Source organism: Cololabis saira, chromosome 15 (assembly GCF_033807715.1).
Source record: "Cololabis saira isolate AMF1-May2022 chromosome 15, fColSai1.1, whole genome shotgun sequence".
NCBI lineage: Eukaryota > Metazoa > Chordata > Actinopteri > Beloniformes > Belonidae > Cololabis > Cololabis saira.
The window spans coordinates 42695036-42712613 of record NC_084601.1 but is presented as its reverse complement, the minus strand read 5'-3'; the positions used below and the strand labels follow the sequence as shown (position 1 = coordinate 42712613).

Below are 17578 nucleotides of genomic sequence, written 5' to 3'. Positions count from 1 at the left end.
GGTCCTTACTGAGCTTTCTTGGAGGCTTTGACCACCGGCAGCAGCCTCCGTAGAGCCTTCTCTGAACCTCCGAACTTCTTCAGGTAGAACTCCTCCAGATCTTCTCCTGATGACAGTAAGATGAAGGCCAGAGCCGACCACTGAGCAGGAGACAGTTTATCTGTGGAGAGACGTCCTGACCTCAGGGACTCTTGGACCTCCTCCACCAGAGAACCATCGTTCAGTTCATTCAGACAGTGGAACAGGTTGATGCTTCTCTCTGCAGACAGATCCTTACTGATCTTCTTCTTGATGTATTCAACTGTTTCCTGATTGTTCTGTGATCTTCTTTGTTCTGGTTCCAACAGACCTCGTAGGAGGTTCTGATTGGTTTCCAGTGAAAGACCCAGGAGGAAGCGGAGGAACAAGTCCAGGTGTCCATTTGGACTCTGTAAGGCCTTGTCCACAGCTGTCTGATAGAGCTGAGTCTTTGTGTTTCTTTGTTCCTCCAGCAGGTTGACTCCAGACTTGATGAAGGTCTGATGGACATGAAGAGCAGCCAGAAACTCCTGGACACTCAGATGGATGAAGCAGAAGACCTGGTCCTGGTACAGGTTGCTCTCCTCTCTAAATATCTGGGTGAACACTCCTGAGTACACTGAAGCCTCTCTGACATCGATGCCACACTCTCTCAGGTCTGGTTCATAGAAGATCAGGTTTCCTTTCTGCAGCTGCTCAAAAGCCAGTTTTCCCAGAGACTCCACCATCTTCCTGCTCTCTGGACTCCAGTGTGAATCCGTCCCAGCTCTTCCGTCAAACTTGACCTTCTTCAGTTTGGCCTGGACCACCAGGAAGTGGATGTACATCTCAGTCAGGGTCTTGGGCAGCTCCCCTCCATCTCTGGTTTCCAGGACATTCTCCAGGACGTTCTCCAGGACCGAAGCAGTGATCCAGCAGAAGACTGGGATGTGGCACATGATGTGGAGGCTCCGTGATGTCTTGATGTGGGAGATGATCCTGCTGGTCTGCTCCTCTTCTCTGAACCTCTTCCTGAAGTATTCTTCCTTCTGTGGGTCAGTGAACCCTCTGACCTCTGTCACCATGGAGACACACTCAGGAGGGATCTGATTGGCTGCTGCGGGTCGTGTGGTGATCCAGAGACGAGCAGAAGGAAGCAGGTTCCCCCTGATGAGGTTTGTCAGCAGCACGTCCACTGAGGTGGACCTTCTGGGGTCACTGAGGATTGTAGAGTTGTGGAAGTCCAGAGGAAGTCGACTCTCATCCAGACCGTCAAAGATGAACACGACCTGGAAGTCTTCAAAGCTGCAGATTCCTTTGGTTTCAGAGAAGAAGTGATGAACTAATTCCACCAAGCTAAACTTCTCCTCTCTCAGCACATTCAGCTGTCTGAAGGTGAATGGAAGCAGGAACTGGATGTCCTGGTGGGTTCTGCCTTCAGCCCAGTCCAGACTGAACTTCTGTGTTAGGACTGTTTTCCCGATGCCGGCCACTCCCTTCGTCATCACTGTTCTGATCTGTTTATCTTTTCCAGGTGGGGGTTTAAAGATGTCTTCCTGTCTGACGGCTGTTTCTGCTCCGTCTGGTTTCCTGGAAGCTGCTTCGATCTGTCTGACTTCATGTTCATCGTTCACCTCTCCGGTCCCTCCCTCTGTGATGTAGAGCTCCGTGTAGATCTGCTCCAGAAGGATTGTCTCTCCTGCTTTAGCAATCCCCTCAGACACATGCTGGTACTTCTCCTTCAGCTTAGACTTTAACATATCTTAATGAAAGAACGTAAAGACAGAGATTTAGTGTTTTATGAAATTCACTCAACAACTTAATTCTAAAAACAATCAAGATCTGAACATCCCCTGATCAGCTGTAACTTTACAACGAGCTGTCCATTATTGAATAGATGGCTTTTAAAACACCTCTGAACATTCAGGACGAGGAGGTGACAAGAACATCTGGGTTTCTAATACCAGGATGTTAGCAGTACCGCCCTTATGGGTTGTGGGTTGAAGTGGAAAGTCCAGGTTTAAGACTTGGAGTGGGATTGGTTCCCACAGTTGCTATCAGAGCACACCAGGTTTGTATCTCAGAAGTCTGGAGGATGGATGAACACCTCAGATCCTTAAATGTGTTCTTAGACACCTTCGTAAGCAAGGTGTGACCAGAGACTTGTCTGCAGAAATGTTAAGGTGGGTGTTGATATAAATGTATATAAATACTGGTCAAATCTGTGTCAGCATTGCCGTTTCAGGTGTCGCTACCCAAATAACACATGAACATCCCTGACAGCTCTGCAGCTCCATCAGCATTTGATTAACATACGGTGGATGTGTTTATAGTCCAAAGTGAGGGAAGAAAGTGGGAGATGGTTTGGACACATAAAGAGGAGGAACGGTAAATACACAAGTAGATAGATGCTGGAGACGGAGGGACTATTCCCTTGTCTTCCCAGAGAAAAAGACCTTCTCCACTCCAAATAGTTTCTACTAAGTTGCCGCACTACTGTCCAACTTGTTATGTAAAAAGGAAAAAAAAGCAAATAAAGATTTGCCAGGTTCTCAACCCAAGTAGTTGGAGAAACCAACCGACCGGACCAGGGGCCTCATGTACTAAGAGTGCGTGAATTTCAACGTAAAACCGAGCGTGGAATTTACACGTAACAAACAATTCAGCTAGCCTATCCCAGCTAATTCAATTCAATTTTATTTATATAGCGTCTAATACAACAAAAGTTGTCTCTAGACACTTTCCAGAGACCCATACTGTGACAGTTTGACCCCCCTGTCACTGTTACATGGCCAGAGCAACAGGCCAGAGTAATGGGACGCTGTGCCTTTAAGAGGAGATGCAAGGCTGAACACTAATGTGATGTTGGGCCTCGCCCATATGCTCATGTGAACTCTGAACTTATAAATGTATGAACATTTTGTGAATGTGTATATTCAACTTTGAAACTGCTCAGCTGAAAATCGGCTGTAATGTGCCTCCAAAAATGGCCGCCTTGCCATGAACTACAACCCCCAGCATGCCTTGCGTGGGGGGGGCGGCGCCTACAAGCGGCGCGCATCCAATCGCAACGAGGCATCGATGACGTCACCGCAGCGCGCGTAGGATCAAAACGCTGCGCTGCTCCTTCTTCGCACTCTTTTTCCTTCATCAACCAGTGGGTCAGTTGTCCATCTTTTGGCTCCGGGCCAAAGGGACCACGACCTCCCCCCCCCAAAGGGGGGGGAAGAGGAGAGATCTGCGGCGTGCTCCAGCCGGAGGATCAGCGAGGATCCACGGCGCTGCGTCCCTCTCTCCCTTTTTCCTCTCTTCTCCACTTCATCTCATCCGAGCTGGATCTTTTGGCTCCAGGCCAAGATCCCATCTCCTTTTCTCCCCCCGGCTGGGGGGAGGTGTAAGGCCCGCAACGGACCAGGCCTGCGGGGCCCGCCCGTTGCAGCCGCGGACCGCGGAGCCGCGATCCGCGGGGCTCCGGCTCCCATTGACTCTTGGTCTCAACTTTTCATCCGGAGCTCCGACTCCCACTTCACGTGTCCCCGGTCCCTGGGAGCTGGAAAGGGGGGGAGAGTCGCTTCGGAGCTCGGGCCCTGGCCCAGGGTGAGACCCTCTTTCCTAACCTCTCTCTCTCTGCTCTCGAGTTTCTCCTGGAAGGACCTGTGGCCAGCATCGTGGACGCATCGCGCTGCCCCGTCCGGGGCCACGCGCTCATCAGCCCGACGGGCACCCGCACGTCCCAGAAGTGGACCGGCCCCACGCGCACCCGAGACGACGTGATAGCCTCCGGACCGGGGGGGGAGCGCCGGCTGCTTCACGCTGCACCACCGTCCTCTTTTGATTCCAGAGTCAGGAGGAGGAGCGGTAGAGGCAGGAGACCTCGGTTGGGGACTCCGACCAAAAGACCCGGCAGGAACCCCTGATCGGCACCCGGAGACCCGAGGAGGCGTGAGGTTTTGAGACCTGGGTGTATGAGTTTAACTGGGAGTGTTTCAGAGCTAAATCTGTGTTCTGAACTGAGATTACTGCATACATTCAATTCAATTCAATTCAATTTTATTTATATAGCGTCTAATACAACAGATGTTGTCTCTAGACGCATCATCATCATTGTTATCATTATCGTGTTTGATTATTTGGTAGTCGTTGTTTTCTGCCGTAGTCACGTTTTAAATGCTGTGTTTGCCATCTGGTCTGATCGCACGTGGCCCAAAGGGCGTGTCCATCTTTAAATACCAGAGTCCTGCCATCTTTAAACACCGCAGCCATCTTTGTGCAGCCACAATGTTTTAAACCGCAGATGTTCTTTATCATTTTTGTTATTGCTTTGATTCTTTTTTCCATTCCATGCATTTAACTTTCATTTCATTTCTATTGATTGTTGTTTTTCTAGTTAATTAATGGTTTTATAATAATGTAGTGTGCCATCAGGACTTATGTGGGGTGTTACGTTACCATCTTTTGACACCTATATGTAAATAAATTCTGATTGATATTTAATGAGTGGTTGTTATTTCATACAGATTTTGGTCATATCTGATTGTTTGAGCAGAGCCAGTGTTTGGATCTCACTCCTTCAATGAATAACTGGGTATAGTAATTACTTTGAGACTGATATTCTGCTGTTAAGTTATCATTTTCCCTGGACTAAGGCCCCAGGGTGGTGCCCCGAGGATTTTATTAATCATATTGGTCATTCAATTTGATAAATAGTCGACTTTAGTAATTATTAATAATTCTTGAATAAAATTATTAATAAGCCTTTGATAACTGATCAGCTTAGCTACCTGAGTTGCACAACAGTGACACTAATGTGGCCTATTTGGGCCATGCCAACTGGAGGATAGTCTGGATCACAGAGGGATACTGGACTTCTATGAAGAGGAATCATATGGATTTTGGAGGAATACTGGATGTTATAGAAAAGACTGAGTACAATGAAAATGACATGAAATGAACAATTCTACAGTGCTGTTGTGAATGAACTATGCTGAACTATTCTGACACCCCTCTCTATGTGGACCTCATGTGGGCCTGTCAATGTGGGTGGAGCCAGGGCATCTTTAAAAGACAGACAGAGATGGCAGCTCAGGTTCTTTGTCTACTGCTGTCTGTGCTGGTGTCCGGGCGTGTCTTTGTTCTCTGAGGAGGTGATTATTTGAATGCATTCTGTTTGTTTGTTTGATGGTTTGATCTAGATCTTTTCGTTTGGTTAAATGATTTTCTTTTTTTTAAAAGGCCTGATTTATGAAATGAAAAGCTAAGACTAAGAGCTAATGAATATAATGTGATATTTAATACTTATAATCAATACATATATATAGATAATAATTTACTATAATAATATAAATATATTATGTATTTAAAATGAGTGATTATAAATAGATTAAAAATAGCTTAAAATGAATTTGATTTACATTATGTACAGTATACAGTATATTATTATGAAGTTAAAATGGTTTTTATGTTATATTTTCAGATTTTGGTCCTCTTTTGTATTGTTCACATACTGTCACTTGGGGGAATAAAACCATTGTAAACCTTGCCCACTTGCGTGCCTTGCCATCTTTATGTTTTAAACCCATACCTGAGCCAGGGGTTTGACACATACCCAGAACATGACCCCCCAAGCAGTTATTACATAAACAATGGCAGGTAAAAACTCGCCTAGTGGGAGAAAAACCTTAAGCCAAACAGTGGCAAGAAAAACTCCCCTTTAGGAGGAAGAAACCTTGAGCAGGACCAGGCTCATAAGGGGGGACCCTCCTGCCAAAGGCCAGACTGGGGGAGTCAGGGACGTCAGCAGCACACAGCAGGCAGGTGGAAGCAGCAACGGGATGACCAGGGGTGGGGACCGCAGGCCAGCATGCAGCTCCCGAAGAATTGTACAAAGCTGTGCGATCGCCCAAATCCACGCAGGTTGCTCTGTACAAACCAATCAGCGTGGATTTGAGCGACATGCGGGAACACAACACTCCTCCCCGTCTCCTCCCTCAAATACACGTGTTTCAATATGATAATGAAGATAATTATCCATTAAAAACCGCTCATCCTAACAAGAAATGTGCAAAAAAAAGGTAGAACAAATTAAAAAAAAAAAATCGGCTCTGAGCTGGAATAAATAATTTTTTTGGGGACATTTCTTCCGATTTAAGCTGCATTGCATTATCTGTAATGCTGTTTTGTTCTGTTTCTGTTCTGCTTTGCGTTGCGTTCCATGAAGAGTTGTGGTTTTATTATAATCGTACGGGTTTGTGAATGTTTATGGGCAGCATTAGTGCATCATTACACTCTGCTTTTCTTGTTTGTATTTTAAGAACCGACACCTGAATTTAAGTTGGTGGATGAAAAAAGGCTCCTCATTCTGCTTTATAGTCATAAACTTATATACTAACGGATTAAGCCAGTCTTACACATTGTGGATGTACGCGATCACCTCTCTCATAAGTATAACAATGTGAACAACATACATTTATATTTAAAACATGAAGCACGATCTGATTCCTCTGCTGCAGAAATAAAGACAACTAGTGCCAACGGGATTATCGAGGTGCAAACTGAAAGCATCATGTTGGTCTGAACCGGAGCAGCTGGTCCAGTTCAGGGCAGAGATCCAGAAGATCCTCCTGGTACCTGAACCAGCTGATGGTCCAGTCTTGGCAGCAGCAGATCCAGACTAAACCAGCTGATGATCCAGTCTTAGTCCTGGACCAGCAGGTCCAGACTAAACCAGCTGATGGTCCAGTCTTAATCCTGGACCAGCAGATCCAGACTAAACCAGCTGATGGTCCAGTCTTAATCCTGGACCAGCAGATCCAGACTAAACCAGCTGATGGTCCAGTCTTAATCCTGGACCAGCAGATCCAGACTAAACCAGCTGATGGTCCAGTCTTAATCCTGGACCAGCAGATCCAGACTAAACCAGCTGATGGTCCAGTCTTAGTCCTGGACCAGCAGGTCCAGACTAAACCAGCTGATGGTTCCATTGTTGAGCTCCTTTAGTTGTTTGTTCAGATCATGTGGTTTTTTTTTTTTTTTTTTTTTTTTTTTTTTAGATTTTTTTCGGCACAGACGCCTTTTATTTGAAAGTTCAATGACAGGAAACAATGGGAAGGAGAGGGGGACTGACATGCAGCAAAGGTTCCCCGGCCGGGATTCGAAACGTCCACTGCGTATGTGGCATGCGCTCTAACCACTCGACCACCTGCGCGCCCAGATCATGTGGTTGATTGTGAGATTGTTGCAGCTCCACTCTTGTGTAACTTATCTGGTGATGTGGGGACTGTCGTGTCCTTCACGTGGTCGTGAACTTATTGTTGACGTCACGTTTCCTCATATTCTGGACTTCACTGCATCACCAGTGAGAGTCTCCAACAGACAAAACCTCAAAAAAGTGCGTACACCAGCCTTAATTTGTGAGTGAAGGACCGCAACTTTCTACGTTCAAATCAATCTTTGTACATCCGACCGTGAGCGTAGAAACTGGCAAACGCACCATTTTTATGTGGGGAGGAAGCTCGTTCCAGAGTTTAGGGGCTATTGCTGAAAAACCACGGTCGCCCCTGCTTTTTTGCCTAGTTTTGGAAACAACAAGACGCAACTGAGTAGAAGACCTCAAAGACCTTGAGGGAGTTTTAACATGTACTTTGGTGCCAACCAATTTAATGAGTTAAAAACAAACACTAGTATTTTAAAATTAATTCTAAAATAGACAGGGAGCCAGTGATGGGAGGCCAGAACGGGTCTATGTGATCATACGGGTTCCTGTTAAAAGACGAGCAGCCGCGTTTTGGACTAACTGTAAGCGTGAAGGGAGGTCTGGTTGACGCCAGTATAGAGGGCAGTAGTCCAAATTTTAGATAAAAGCCTCAGATGATAAAAACTGGATTTTACTACAGAATGTACTTGCTTGTCCAGTTTAAGATCACTGTCCATTTTGACGCCGAGGTTGGTGACTGTAGTTTTCAAGTAAATATGTAGGGAACCCAGATCAATAGGAGGGCCATCACAGGCCCGATTGGGTAAAGGAGAAAAATGGGAAGGATGTCATGCTCAAACTGTTTAAACTGTTTTTATAACGAGGCTGTGAAGCTAATTTCCTCCATCTGACCATAAAAAATACAAAAAATGCGCCTCTACTTCCTCCTGAAACTGAGGAAAGCCAGAGCCCCATCAGGAGCAGCTTCTACAGACGCTCCATCGAGAGCATCCTGACGGGAGGAAACAGACCCATTTCACAGGAGAGTTTTTGTGAAGTGAATCAATGCGACTGACCGGGACCATTTACCTGTTGCACCAGCTGGAGAGACTGGATCGTCCTGGACAACAGGTTTTTCTGTTGGAGGTCAATGAAACATATTATTATCAGTTATTGTTTAAACAGGATGACATCTTCATAGTAAGATGGTTTTTGTGTTTTTTCCTTCTCAACAACAGACCTTTATCACTTTTCATCATCTTTAAAATCGTCTCGGCCACCTCTCTGGTCCTTGAGGAGTACCGTTGCACCATCAGGTTTCCTGTGTCCAACGCGTCCGCATGCTCCAGAGGACCCAGTGGGATCGGTTTGAAACCATCTTTTGATTCATCTGCATTATTCAGGTACCACTTGAAGTCCTTCAGCCCACTGGAGTCCAAATTATTCAAAGTGGCCTTCAACCACCTTTTTACCTTAAAGAAAGAAAAATATATATTCATAAATGAAGTTTTAAAATCTGAATTCTCGACAGAGAATCAAATAGACTTGAACAAACTCAGGAACGTCCAGAAATCTGAAAATGGGTTACAGACTAGTGTTTCCCAACTCTGGCCCTCAAGGGTCGCTGCCCTGCATGTTTTAGATGTTTCCTGCTCCAACAGGCCCACGTTTGGACCTGCAGGTCTTCTTGGCAGGAGCGGAGTCCAGCCAACCCAGTAAAACCAAAGATGAGTCAGGCAGTCAGCTGGACCATTGACCCTGTTGCGTCCAGTCTGGTAGTAATGGGCTTCCGATCGTCTACATCGATGTCATATCACAACACAACAACTCTTGTGCCAACTGACACGCATGATGAAGACGCTCCTGAAAACTACTGACATAATCTAGCACATTGAGCTCAGTGGGAGATGTTTCCGTCCACCATTTTCCCTTGAGAAGCTGAAGAGGACGACCCACCGCACGACCAAAGACTAAAGCTGCAGGACTAAATCCAAGAGATCCCTGTGCAGTCTCTCTGATGGCAAAGAGCAAAAGTGGAAGACCCTCATCCCTCTCAAGACAGACCTGGACAACATAGACTTTAAAGAGCATATTGCAGGTTGGAGACCCCTGTGAATCAATGTGTAGGAAAATAATGTAGGAACTGAATTTTCATTGAAATACGCATAAATATATAGTACAGTGACCTCCGGAGTTGTTTTTGTGAGAGTATTTTACTTCCGCATCTGAAAAAGTTGAACCGGAAGTGACGTGGCATAGGGGAGCGCGGTGAATTCAACAATAGGAAAAATAGTGGATCTTAATGTTAGTTGTGACACTGAAGAGGTTGTGAATGTGTATTCACACCAATATGACGGGCCACAGCCTTATAATTACGAACCCGTTAGGCCCCCCACGTTCTTTTGATTGACAGCTGAAATTCGCTTTTTAAACGCTTTTTAAACGCTGATTTATGGGTCCGCGTTGCACCAACGCAGACCCTACGGCGTAGGGTATGCGGAGACGCACAGACCGCTGCGTGCGCCGCGTAACCTACGCCGTAGGCTACACCGTCGATTTTACGCGGAACCATAAATCCGCCTTTATTCACTGCAGCACTCCGTCTCCGTGCTCCTGAAAGAAACTCCGAAACTCCTTAAAAATTGGTGAGTACTTGTAATCTGTCTACGTTTGTACTTTCTAAACAGAAAACAGGCTTATTAGGGCCCGAGCACCTTCAGTGCGAAGGCCCTATTGTATCTGTAGGAATTCTTCGCGTTATTATTATTATTAGGGCCCGAGCACTTGCAGTGCGAAGGCCCTATTGTATTTGCAGGAATTTTTATTATTAGGGCCCGAGCACCTTCAGTGCGAAGGCCCTATTGTATCTGTAGGAATTCTTCGCGTTATTAGGGCTCGAGCACTTGCAGTGCGAAGGCCCTATTGTATCTGTAGGAATTCTTCTTCTTCTTCTTCTTCTTATTGTTCTGACAAAAGGAGGGCCTTTTTGCCCCCCTAAACGTGCCCAAAAAGTCACCAAATTTTGCATGCAAGTCAGGCCTGGCGAAAAATTTGATATTTAATGGTTTGCATTAATGGGCTTGGCAAAATGGCTCAACAGCGCCCCCCGGAAAACTTTGTGCCTCAAGCCCCACAATGCGGTTTGTCGTACATGCACGAAAATCGGTACACACCTGTATCATGGCCCAACTTAAAGAAAAGTCTCTGGGCGTCATGTCGAGAAACCGAACAGGAAGTCGGCCATTTTGAATTAATCGTGTCATTTTGGCGAAATTTATGCCTTCCTTCGGCAGTTAATACGGCCCGAACCGTAACGTGCACCCAGGTGTGTTATACATCAAAATGTGCGTCTCCATCCTCCGACACCACGCATTACTTTTCTCTTTCAAAAGCGTTACCGTGGCGACGCTAGACGTCGAAAAGCGCGCCCACCCTTCATCTGATTGGTTCAGACAGAAAAAACTTTGCGCCTCAAGCCCCTCAATACGGTTTGACGTACATGAACGAAAATCGCTACACACCTGTATCATGTCGCAACTTAAAGAAAAGTCTCTTGGCGCCACGGCCGAAACCGAACAGGAAGTCGGCCATTTTGAACATTCTGAATTAATCGCGTAATTTTGGAGCAATATATGCCATTCCTTCGAGAATTAATACGGCCCGAACCGTATTGTGAACCCAGATGTGTTATACATCAAAATGTGCGTCTCCATCCTGCGACTACACGCATTACTTTTCTCTTTCAAAAGTGTTACCGTGGCGACGCTAGACGCCAACAAGCGCACCCCCCCTTCATCTGATTGGTCCATATTTGATAGTTCCCCAAAAGGCACCAAATTTGGCACGCAAGCCAGGACTGGTGATAAATGTGATATTTCATGGTTTGCATTAATGGGCGTGGCAAAATGGCTCAACAGCGCCCCCCGGAAAACTTTGTGCCTCAAGCCCCACAATACGGTTTGACGTACATGCACGAAAATCGCTATACACCTGTATCATGGCACAGCTTAAAGAAAAGTCTCTTGGAGCCATGGCCGAAACCGAACAGGAAGTCGGCCATTTTGAAATCTGATTGGTCCATATTTGATAGTTCTCCAAAAGTCACCAAATTTTGCATGCAAGACAGACTTGGCGATAAATTTGATATTTCATGGTTTGCATTAATGGGCGTGGCCTAACGGCTCAACAGCGCCCCCTAGAATACTTTTCTCTGCCATAACTTTTGAATGGTTTGACATAGGAAGTTGTGGGTGGTGTCATGGGACTCTGTATGGAGTCCTTGAGCTTCGTTGGCCTTAATTAGCCCCGCCCCTTCTTCTGATTGGTTGTCCCTTTTTTCTGCTATAACTTTTGAATGGTTTGACATAGGAAGTCGTGGGTGGTGTCATGGGACTCTGTAATGAGTTCTTAAGCTTCGTTGGCCTTAATTAGCCCCGCCCCTTCTTCTGATTGGTTGTCCCGATTTTCTGCTATAACTTTGGAATGGTTTGACATAGAGAGTCGTGGGTGGTGTCATCAGATTCTTTATGGAGTCCTTGACCTTCATTGGCCTGAATTAGCCCCGCCCCTTCTTCTGATTGGTTGTCCCTTTTTTCTGCTATAACTTTTGAATGGTTTGACATAGGAAGTCGTGGGTGGTATCATGGGACTCTGTAATGAGTTCTTAAGCTTCGTTGGCCTTAATTAGCCCCGCCCCTTCTTCTGAGAATTAGAGAAGAAATCAACCAGCCGGTTGTAGGTGTTTCTTCAGCTTTAGCGACTTCCCTAGGCTCTGACTTGTCTCTAGACTGTTTTGATCCTATAGACCTCCCTGAGCTGACTTCACTCGTTAATAGAGCTAAGTCAACCACATGTATGTTAGACCCCATCCCGACTCGACTATTCAAACATATTTTTTCTCTTATTGGTACGACAATACTGGACCAAATTAACCTATCCCTAAGTTTAGGATATGTACCACAGGTTTTCAAAGTCGCAGTAATTAAACCTTTACTTAAAAAACCTTCTCTTGACCCAGACACCTTAGCTAATTATAGACCAATTTCCAACCTTCCATTTGTGTCTAAAATTCTGGAAAAGGCAGTTTCAAGCCAGTTATGTGACTATTTGTATAGAAATGATCTGTTTGAAGTCTTTCAGTCAGGGTTCAGAATGCATCATAGCACAGAGACAGCACTTGTTCGAGTCACGAATGACCTCCTTATGGCCTCAGATAAGGGATTAGTGTCCATACTGGTTCTACTGGACCTCAGTGCTGCTTTTGACACTATAGATCATGGCATTTTACTGCACAGGTTAGAGCATGTTGTTGGGATTAAAGGGACAGCTCTACGTTGGTTTAAATCATATCTATCTGACAGGTTCCAGTTTGTTCATGTACATGAGGTTTCTTCAGAACAGTCAAGGGTCTGTTATGGTGTTCCGCAGGGTTCAGTGCTAGGGCCAATCTTGTTCAGTTTATACATGCAGCCGTTGGGAAGTATAATCCAGAATCACGGCATACACTTTCATTGTTATGCTGATGATACGCAGCTCTATTTGTCTATGAAGCCGGATGAAACAGAACCGTTAGTTAAACTTCAGGCATGTCTTAGGGACATCAAGGACTGGATGTCCAGAAATTTCCTGCTTCTAAATTCAGATAAAACAGAGGTTATCATTCTTGGTCCAGAGCATCTTAGGAAGGGATTAGATGGTGTTGCGATGGCTTCCAGTGCAACTGTGAGAAATCTTGGTGTTATTTTCGATCAGGATTTGTCGTTTAAACCATATGTCAATCAGGTTTGTAAAATAGCCTTTTTCCATCTCCGTAATATTGCAAAGATTAGGAAAATCCTCTCACAGAGTGATGCAGAAAAACTAGTTCATGCGTTTGTATCTTCTAGACTAGATTACTGTAATGTGTTGTTAGCAGGATGTCCAAGTAATTTGCTGAATAGGCTCCAGCTGATCCAAAATGCAGCAGCACGAGTACTGACAGGAATTAGCAGGAGAGACCACGTCTCTCCAGTGTTAGCGTCGCTCCATTGGTTACCCGTAAAATTCAGAATCCAATTTAAAATTTTATTACTTGCGTATAAAGCCCAAAACGGCTTAGCTCCGCATTATTTGCAAGACCTGATAGTGCCTTATGTTCCTGTCAGAGCTCTCCGTTCTCAGAGTGCAGGTTTACTCGTAGTTCCTAGAGTATCTAAATGTAGATTTGGAGGGCGGGCGTTCTGCTATCAGGCACCATTACTTTGGAACCAACTTCCAATCTGGGTTAAGGAGGCTGACTCCACCTCCACCTTTAAAACTAAACTTAAAACCTTTCTGTTTAGTAAAGCCTATAGTTAGTGTTTAGTAAACCTCTAGCTGGTGTTGGTAAATCTCTAGGTAGTGTAAACTTTAGTGTGTCAGAGTCGCTCCTGTAGTTTCTTGTGCTGGCCCCCCCTTCTCCTCCCTTTTCTCTCTTTTGTCCATGTTGCAGCATCCTTTGCCGGACACCGGAACCTGCAGGTGGTCGTGGGTGGCTTGTAGCTTGCATTACGGAGCACAAGTCTTTCCCTGACCCTGCACCCCAACCTGGGACTTGCTGATTGGGCCGGAGCTTCGGGAGCTGTGTGCTGGCCTGCGGTCCCCACCCCTGGTCATCCCGTTGCTGCCCCCCCCTTCTCCTCCCTTTTCTCTCTTTTGTCCTGCAGGTGGCCGTGGGTGGCTTGTAGCTTGCATTACGGAGCACAAGTCTTTTCCTGACCCTGCACCCCAACCTGGGACTTGCTGATTGGGCCGGAGCTTCGGGAGCTGTGTGCTGGCCTGCGGTCCCCACCCCCGGTCATCCCGTTGCTGCTTCCACCTGCCTGCTGTGCTGTTGCCGTCCCTGACCCACCAGTCTGGCCCTCGGCAGGAGGGTCCCCCCTGATGAGCCTGGTCCTGCTCAAGGTTTCTTCCCTCCTAAAGGGGAGTTTTTCCTTGCCACTGTTTGGCTTAAGGTTTTTCTCCCACTAGGGGAGTTTTTTACCTGCCATTGTTTATGTAATATCTGCTCGGGGGTCATGTTCTGGGTATGGGTCTCTGTAAAGCGTCTAGAGACAACTCTGTTGTATTAGACGCTATATAAATAAAATTGAATTGAATTGAATTGATTGGTTGTCCCTTTTTTCTGCTATAACTTTGGAATGGTTTGACATAGAAAGTCGTGGGTGGTGTCATCAGATTCTGTATGGAGTCCTTGACCTTCATTGGCCTGAATTAGCCCCGCCCCTTCTTCTGATTGGTTGTCCCTTTTTTCTGCTATAACTTTTGAATGGTTTGACATAGGAAGTCGTGGGTGGTGTCATTTCTGATATGCTAATGGGGGGCGGTGGCCGTGAGTGCGAGGGCCCGTTCATCGCTGCTTGCAGCTTTAATTAGGGCCCGAGCACCTTCAGTGCGAAGGCCCTATTGTATTTGCAGGAATTTTTATTATTATTATTATTTTCCTGACAAAGTAAAGGCCTTTTTGCCCCCCTTAACATTCCCAAAAAGTCACCAAATTTTGCACCCTAGTCAAGCCTGGCGAAAAATTTGATATTTAAAGGTTTGCATTAATGGGCGTGGCAAAATGGCTCAACAGCGCCCCCTTGAAAACTTTGTGCCTCAAGCCCCACGATACGGTTTGACGTACATGCACGAAAATCAGTACACACCTGTATCATGTGACAACTTAAACAAAAGTCTCTTGGGGTCATGCCCGAAACCGAACAGGATGTTGGCCATTTTGAATTAATCGTGTCATTTTAGCGAAATTTATGCCATTCCTTCGGCAGTTAATTCAGCCCAAACCGTAACGTGCACCCAGGTGTGTTATACATAAAAATGTGCGTCTCCATCCTGCGACACCACGCATTACTTTTCTCTTTCAAAAGCGTTACCGTGGCGACGCTAGACGCCAAAAAGCGCGCCCACCCTTCATCTGGTTGGTTCAGACAGAGAAAACTTTGCGCCTCAAGCCCCATAATACGGTTTGACGTACATGAACGTAAATTGGTACACTCCTGTATCATGTAGCACCTAAAAGAAAAGTCTCTTGGCGCCATGGCAGAAACCGAACAGGAAGTCGGCCATTTTGAACATTCTGAATTAATTGCGTAATTTTGGAGCAATATATGCCATTCCTTTGAGAGTTAATTCAGCCCGAACCGTATCGTGAACCCAGATGTGTTATACATCAAAATGTGCGTCTCCATCCTGCGACTACACGCATTACTTTTCTCTTTCAAAAGTGTTACCGTGGCGACGCTAGACGCCAACAAATGCACCCCCCCCTTCATCTGATTGGTCCATATTTGATAGTTCCCCAAAATGCACCAAATTTGGCATGCAAGCCAGGCCTGGCGATAAATTTGATATTTCATGGTTTGCATTAATGGGCGTGGCAAAATGGCTCAACAGCGCCCCCCGGAAAACTTTGGGCCTCAAGCCCCACAATACGGTTTGACGTACATGCACGAAAATCGCTACACACCTGTATCATGGCACAACTTAAAGAAAAGTCTCTTGGAGCCATGGCCGAAACCGAACAGGATGTCGGCCATTTTGAATAAATTGTGTCATTTTGGCGAAATGTATTCCATTCCTTCGGCAGTTAATTCAGCCCGAACCGTAACGTGCACCCAGGTGTGTTATACATCAAAATGTGCGTCTCCATCCTGCGACTACACGCATTACTTTTCTCTTTCAAAAGTGTTACCGTGGCGACGCTAGACACCAACAAGCGCACCCCCCCTTCATCTGATTGGTCCATATTTGATAGTTCTCCAAAAGGCACCAAATTTGGCATGCAAGCCAGGCCTGGCGATAAATGTAATATTTCATGGTTTGCATTAATGGGCGTGGCAAAATGGCTCAACAGCACCCCCCGGAAAACTTTGTGCCTCAAGCCCCACAATACGGTTTGACGTACATGCACGAAAATCGCTACACACCTGTATCATGGCACAACTTAAAGAAAAGTCTCTTGGAGCCATGGCCGAAACCGAACAGGATGTCGGCCATTTTGAATACATTGTGTCATTTTGGCGAAATTTATGCCATTCCTTCGGCAGTTAATTCAGCCCGAACCGTAACGTGCACCCAGGTGTGTTATACATCAAAATGTGCGTCTCCATCCTGCGACACCACGCATTACTTTTCTCTTTCAAAAGTGTTACCGTGGCGACGCTAGACGCCAAAAGGCGCCCCCCCCCTTCATGTGATTAGTCCATATTTGATAGTTCTCCAAAAGTCACCAAATTTTGCATGCAAGCCAGACTTGGCGATACATTTGATATTTCATGGTTTGCATTAATGGGCGTGCCCTAACGGCTCAACAGCGCCCCCTAGAATACTTTTCTCTGCCATAACTTTTGAATGGTTTGACATAGAGAGTTGTGGGTGGTGTCATGGGACTCTGTAATGAGTCCTTAAGCTTCGTTGGCCTTAATTAGCCCCGCCCCTTCTTCTGATTGGTTGTCCCTTTTTTCTGCTATAACTTTTGAATGGTTTGACATAGGAAGTCATGGGTGGTATCATGGGACTCTGTAATGAGTTCTTAAGCTTCGTTGGCCTTAATTAGCCCCGCCCCTTCTTCTGATTGGTTGTCCCGATTTTCTGCTATAACTTTGGAATGGTTTGACATAGAGAGTCCTGGGTGGTGTCATAAGATTCTGTATGGAGTCCTTGACCTTCATTGGCCTGAATTAGCCCCGCCCCTTCTTGTCATTGGTTGTCCCTTTTTTCTGCTATAACATTTTAATTGTTTGACATAGGAAGTGGTGGGTGGTGTCATGGGACTCTGTAATGAGTCCTTAACCTTCGTTAGTCTTAATTAGCCCCGCCCCTTCTTCTGATTGGTTGTCCCGATATTCTGCTATAACTTTGGAATGGTTTGACATAGAGAGTCGTGGGTGGTCTCATCAGATTCTTTATGGAGCCCTTGACCTTCATTGGCTTAAATTAGCCCCGCCCCTTCTTCTGATTGGTTGTCCCTTTTTTCTGCTATAACTTTTGATTGGTTTGACATAGGAAGTCGTGGGTGGTGTCATGGGACTCTGTAATGAGTTCTTAAGCTTCGTTGGCCTTAATTAGCCCCGCCCCTTCTTCTGATTGGTTGTCCAGATTTTCTGCTATAACTTTGGAATGGTTTGACATAGAAAGTCGTGGGTGGTGTCATCTGATTCTGTATGGAGTCCTTGACCTTCCTGGGCCTGAATTAGCCCCTCCCCTTCTTCTGATTGGTTGTCCCTTTTTTCTGCTATAACTTTTGAATGGTTTGACATAGGAAGTCGTGGGTGGTGTCTTTTCTGATACTTATGGGGGGCGGTGGCCGTGAGTGCGAGGGCCCGTTCATTGCTGCTTGCAGCTTTAATTATTATTATTATTATTATTTTT

General features: G+C 45.8%; 1 protein-coding gene across 1 annotated transcript in view; it reads right to left on the bottom strand.

Annotated features, from left to right (window-relative positions):
* The window catches only part of LOC133460761 (NACHT, LRR and PYD domains-containing protein 3-like), a 60176-nt gene that overhangs the window by 15776 nt on the left and 26822 nt on the right, over positions 1-17578 (bottom strand). Inside the window, exons 5-7 of the mRNA XM_061741525.1 lie at positions 8430-8661; positions 8279-8326; positions 10-1759 (exon numbers count right to left, since the gene is read on the bottom strand). Of these exons, the coding sequence (XP_061597509.1) occupies positions 10-1759; positions 8279-8326; positions 8430-8661 (2030 nt within the window). The remainder of the gene's footprint in view (positions 1-9; positions 1760-8278; positions 8327-8429; positions 8662-17578) is intronic.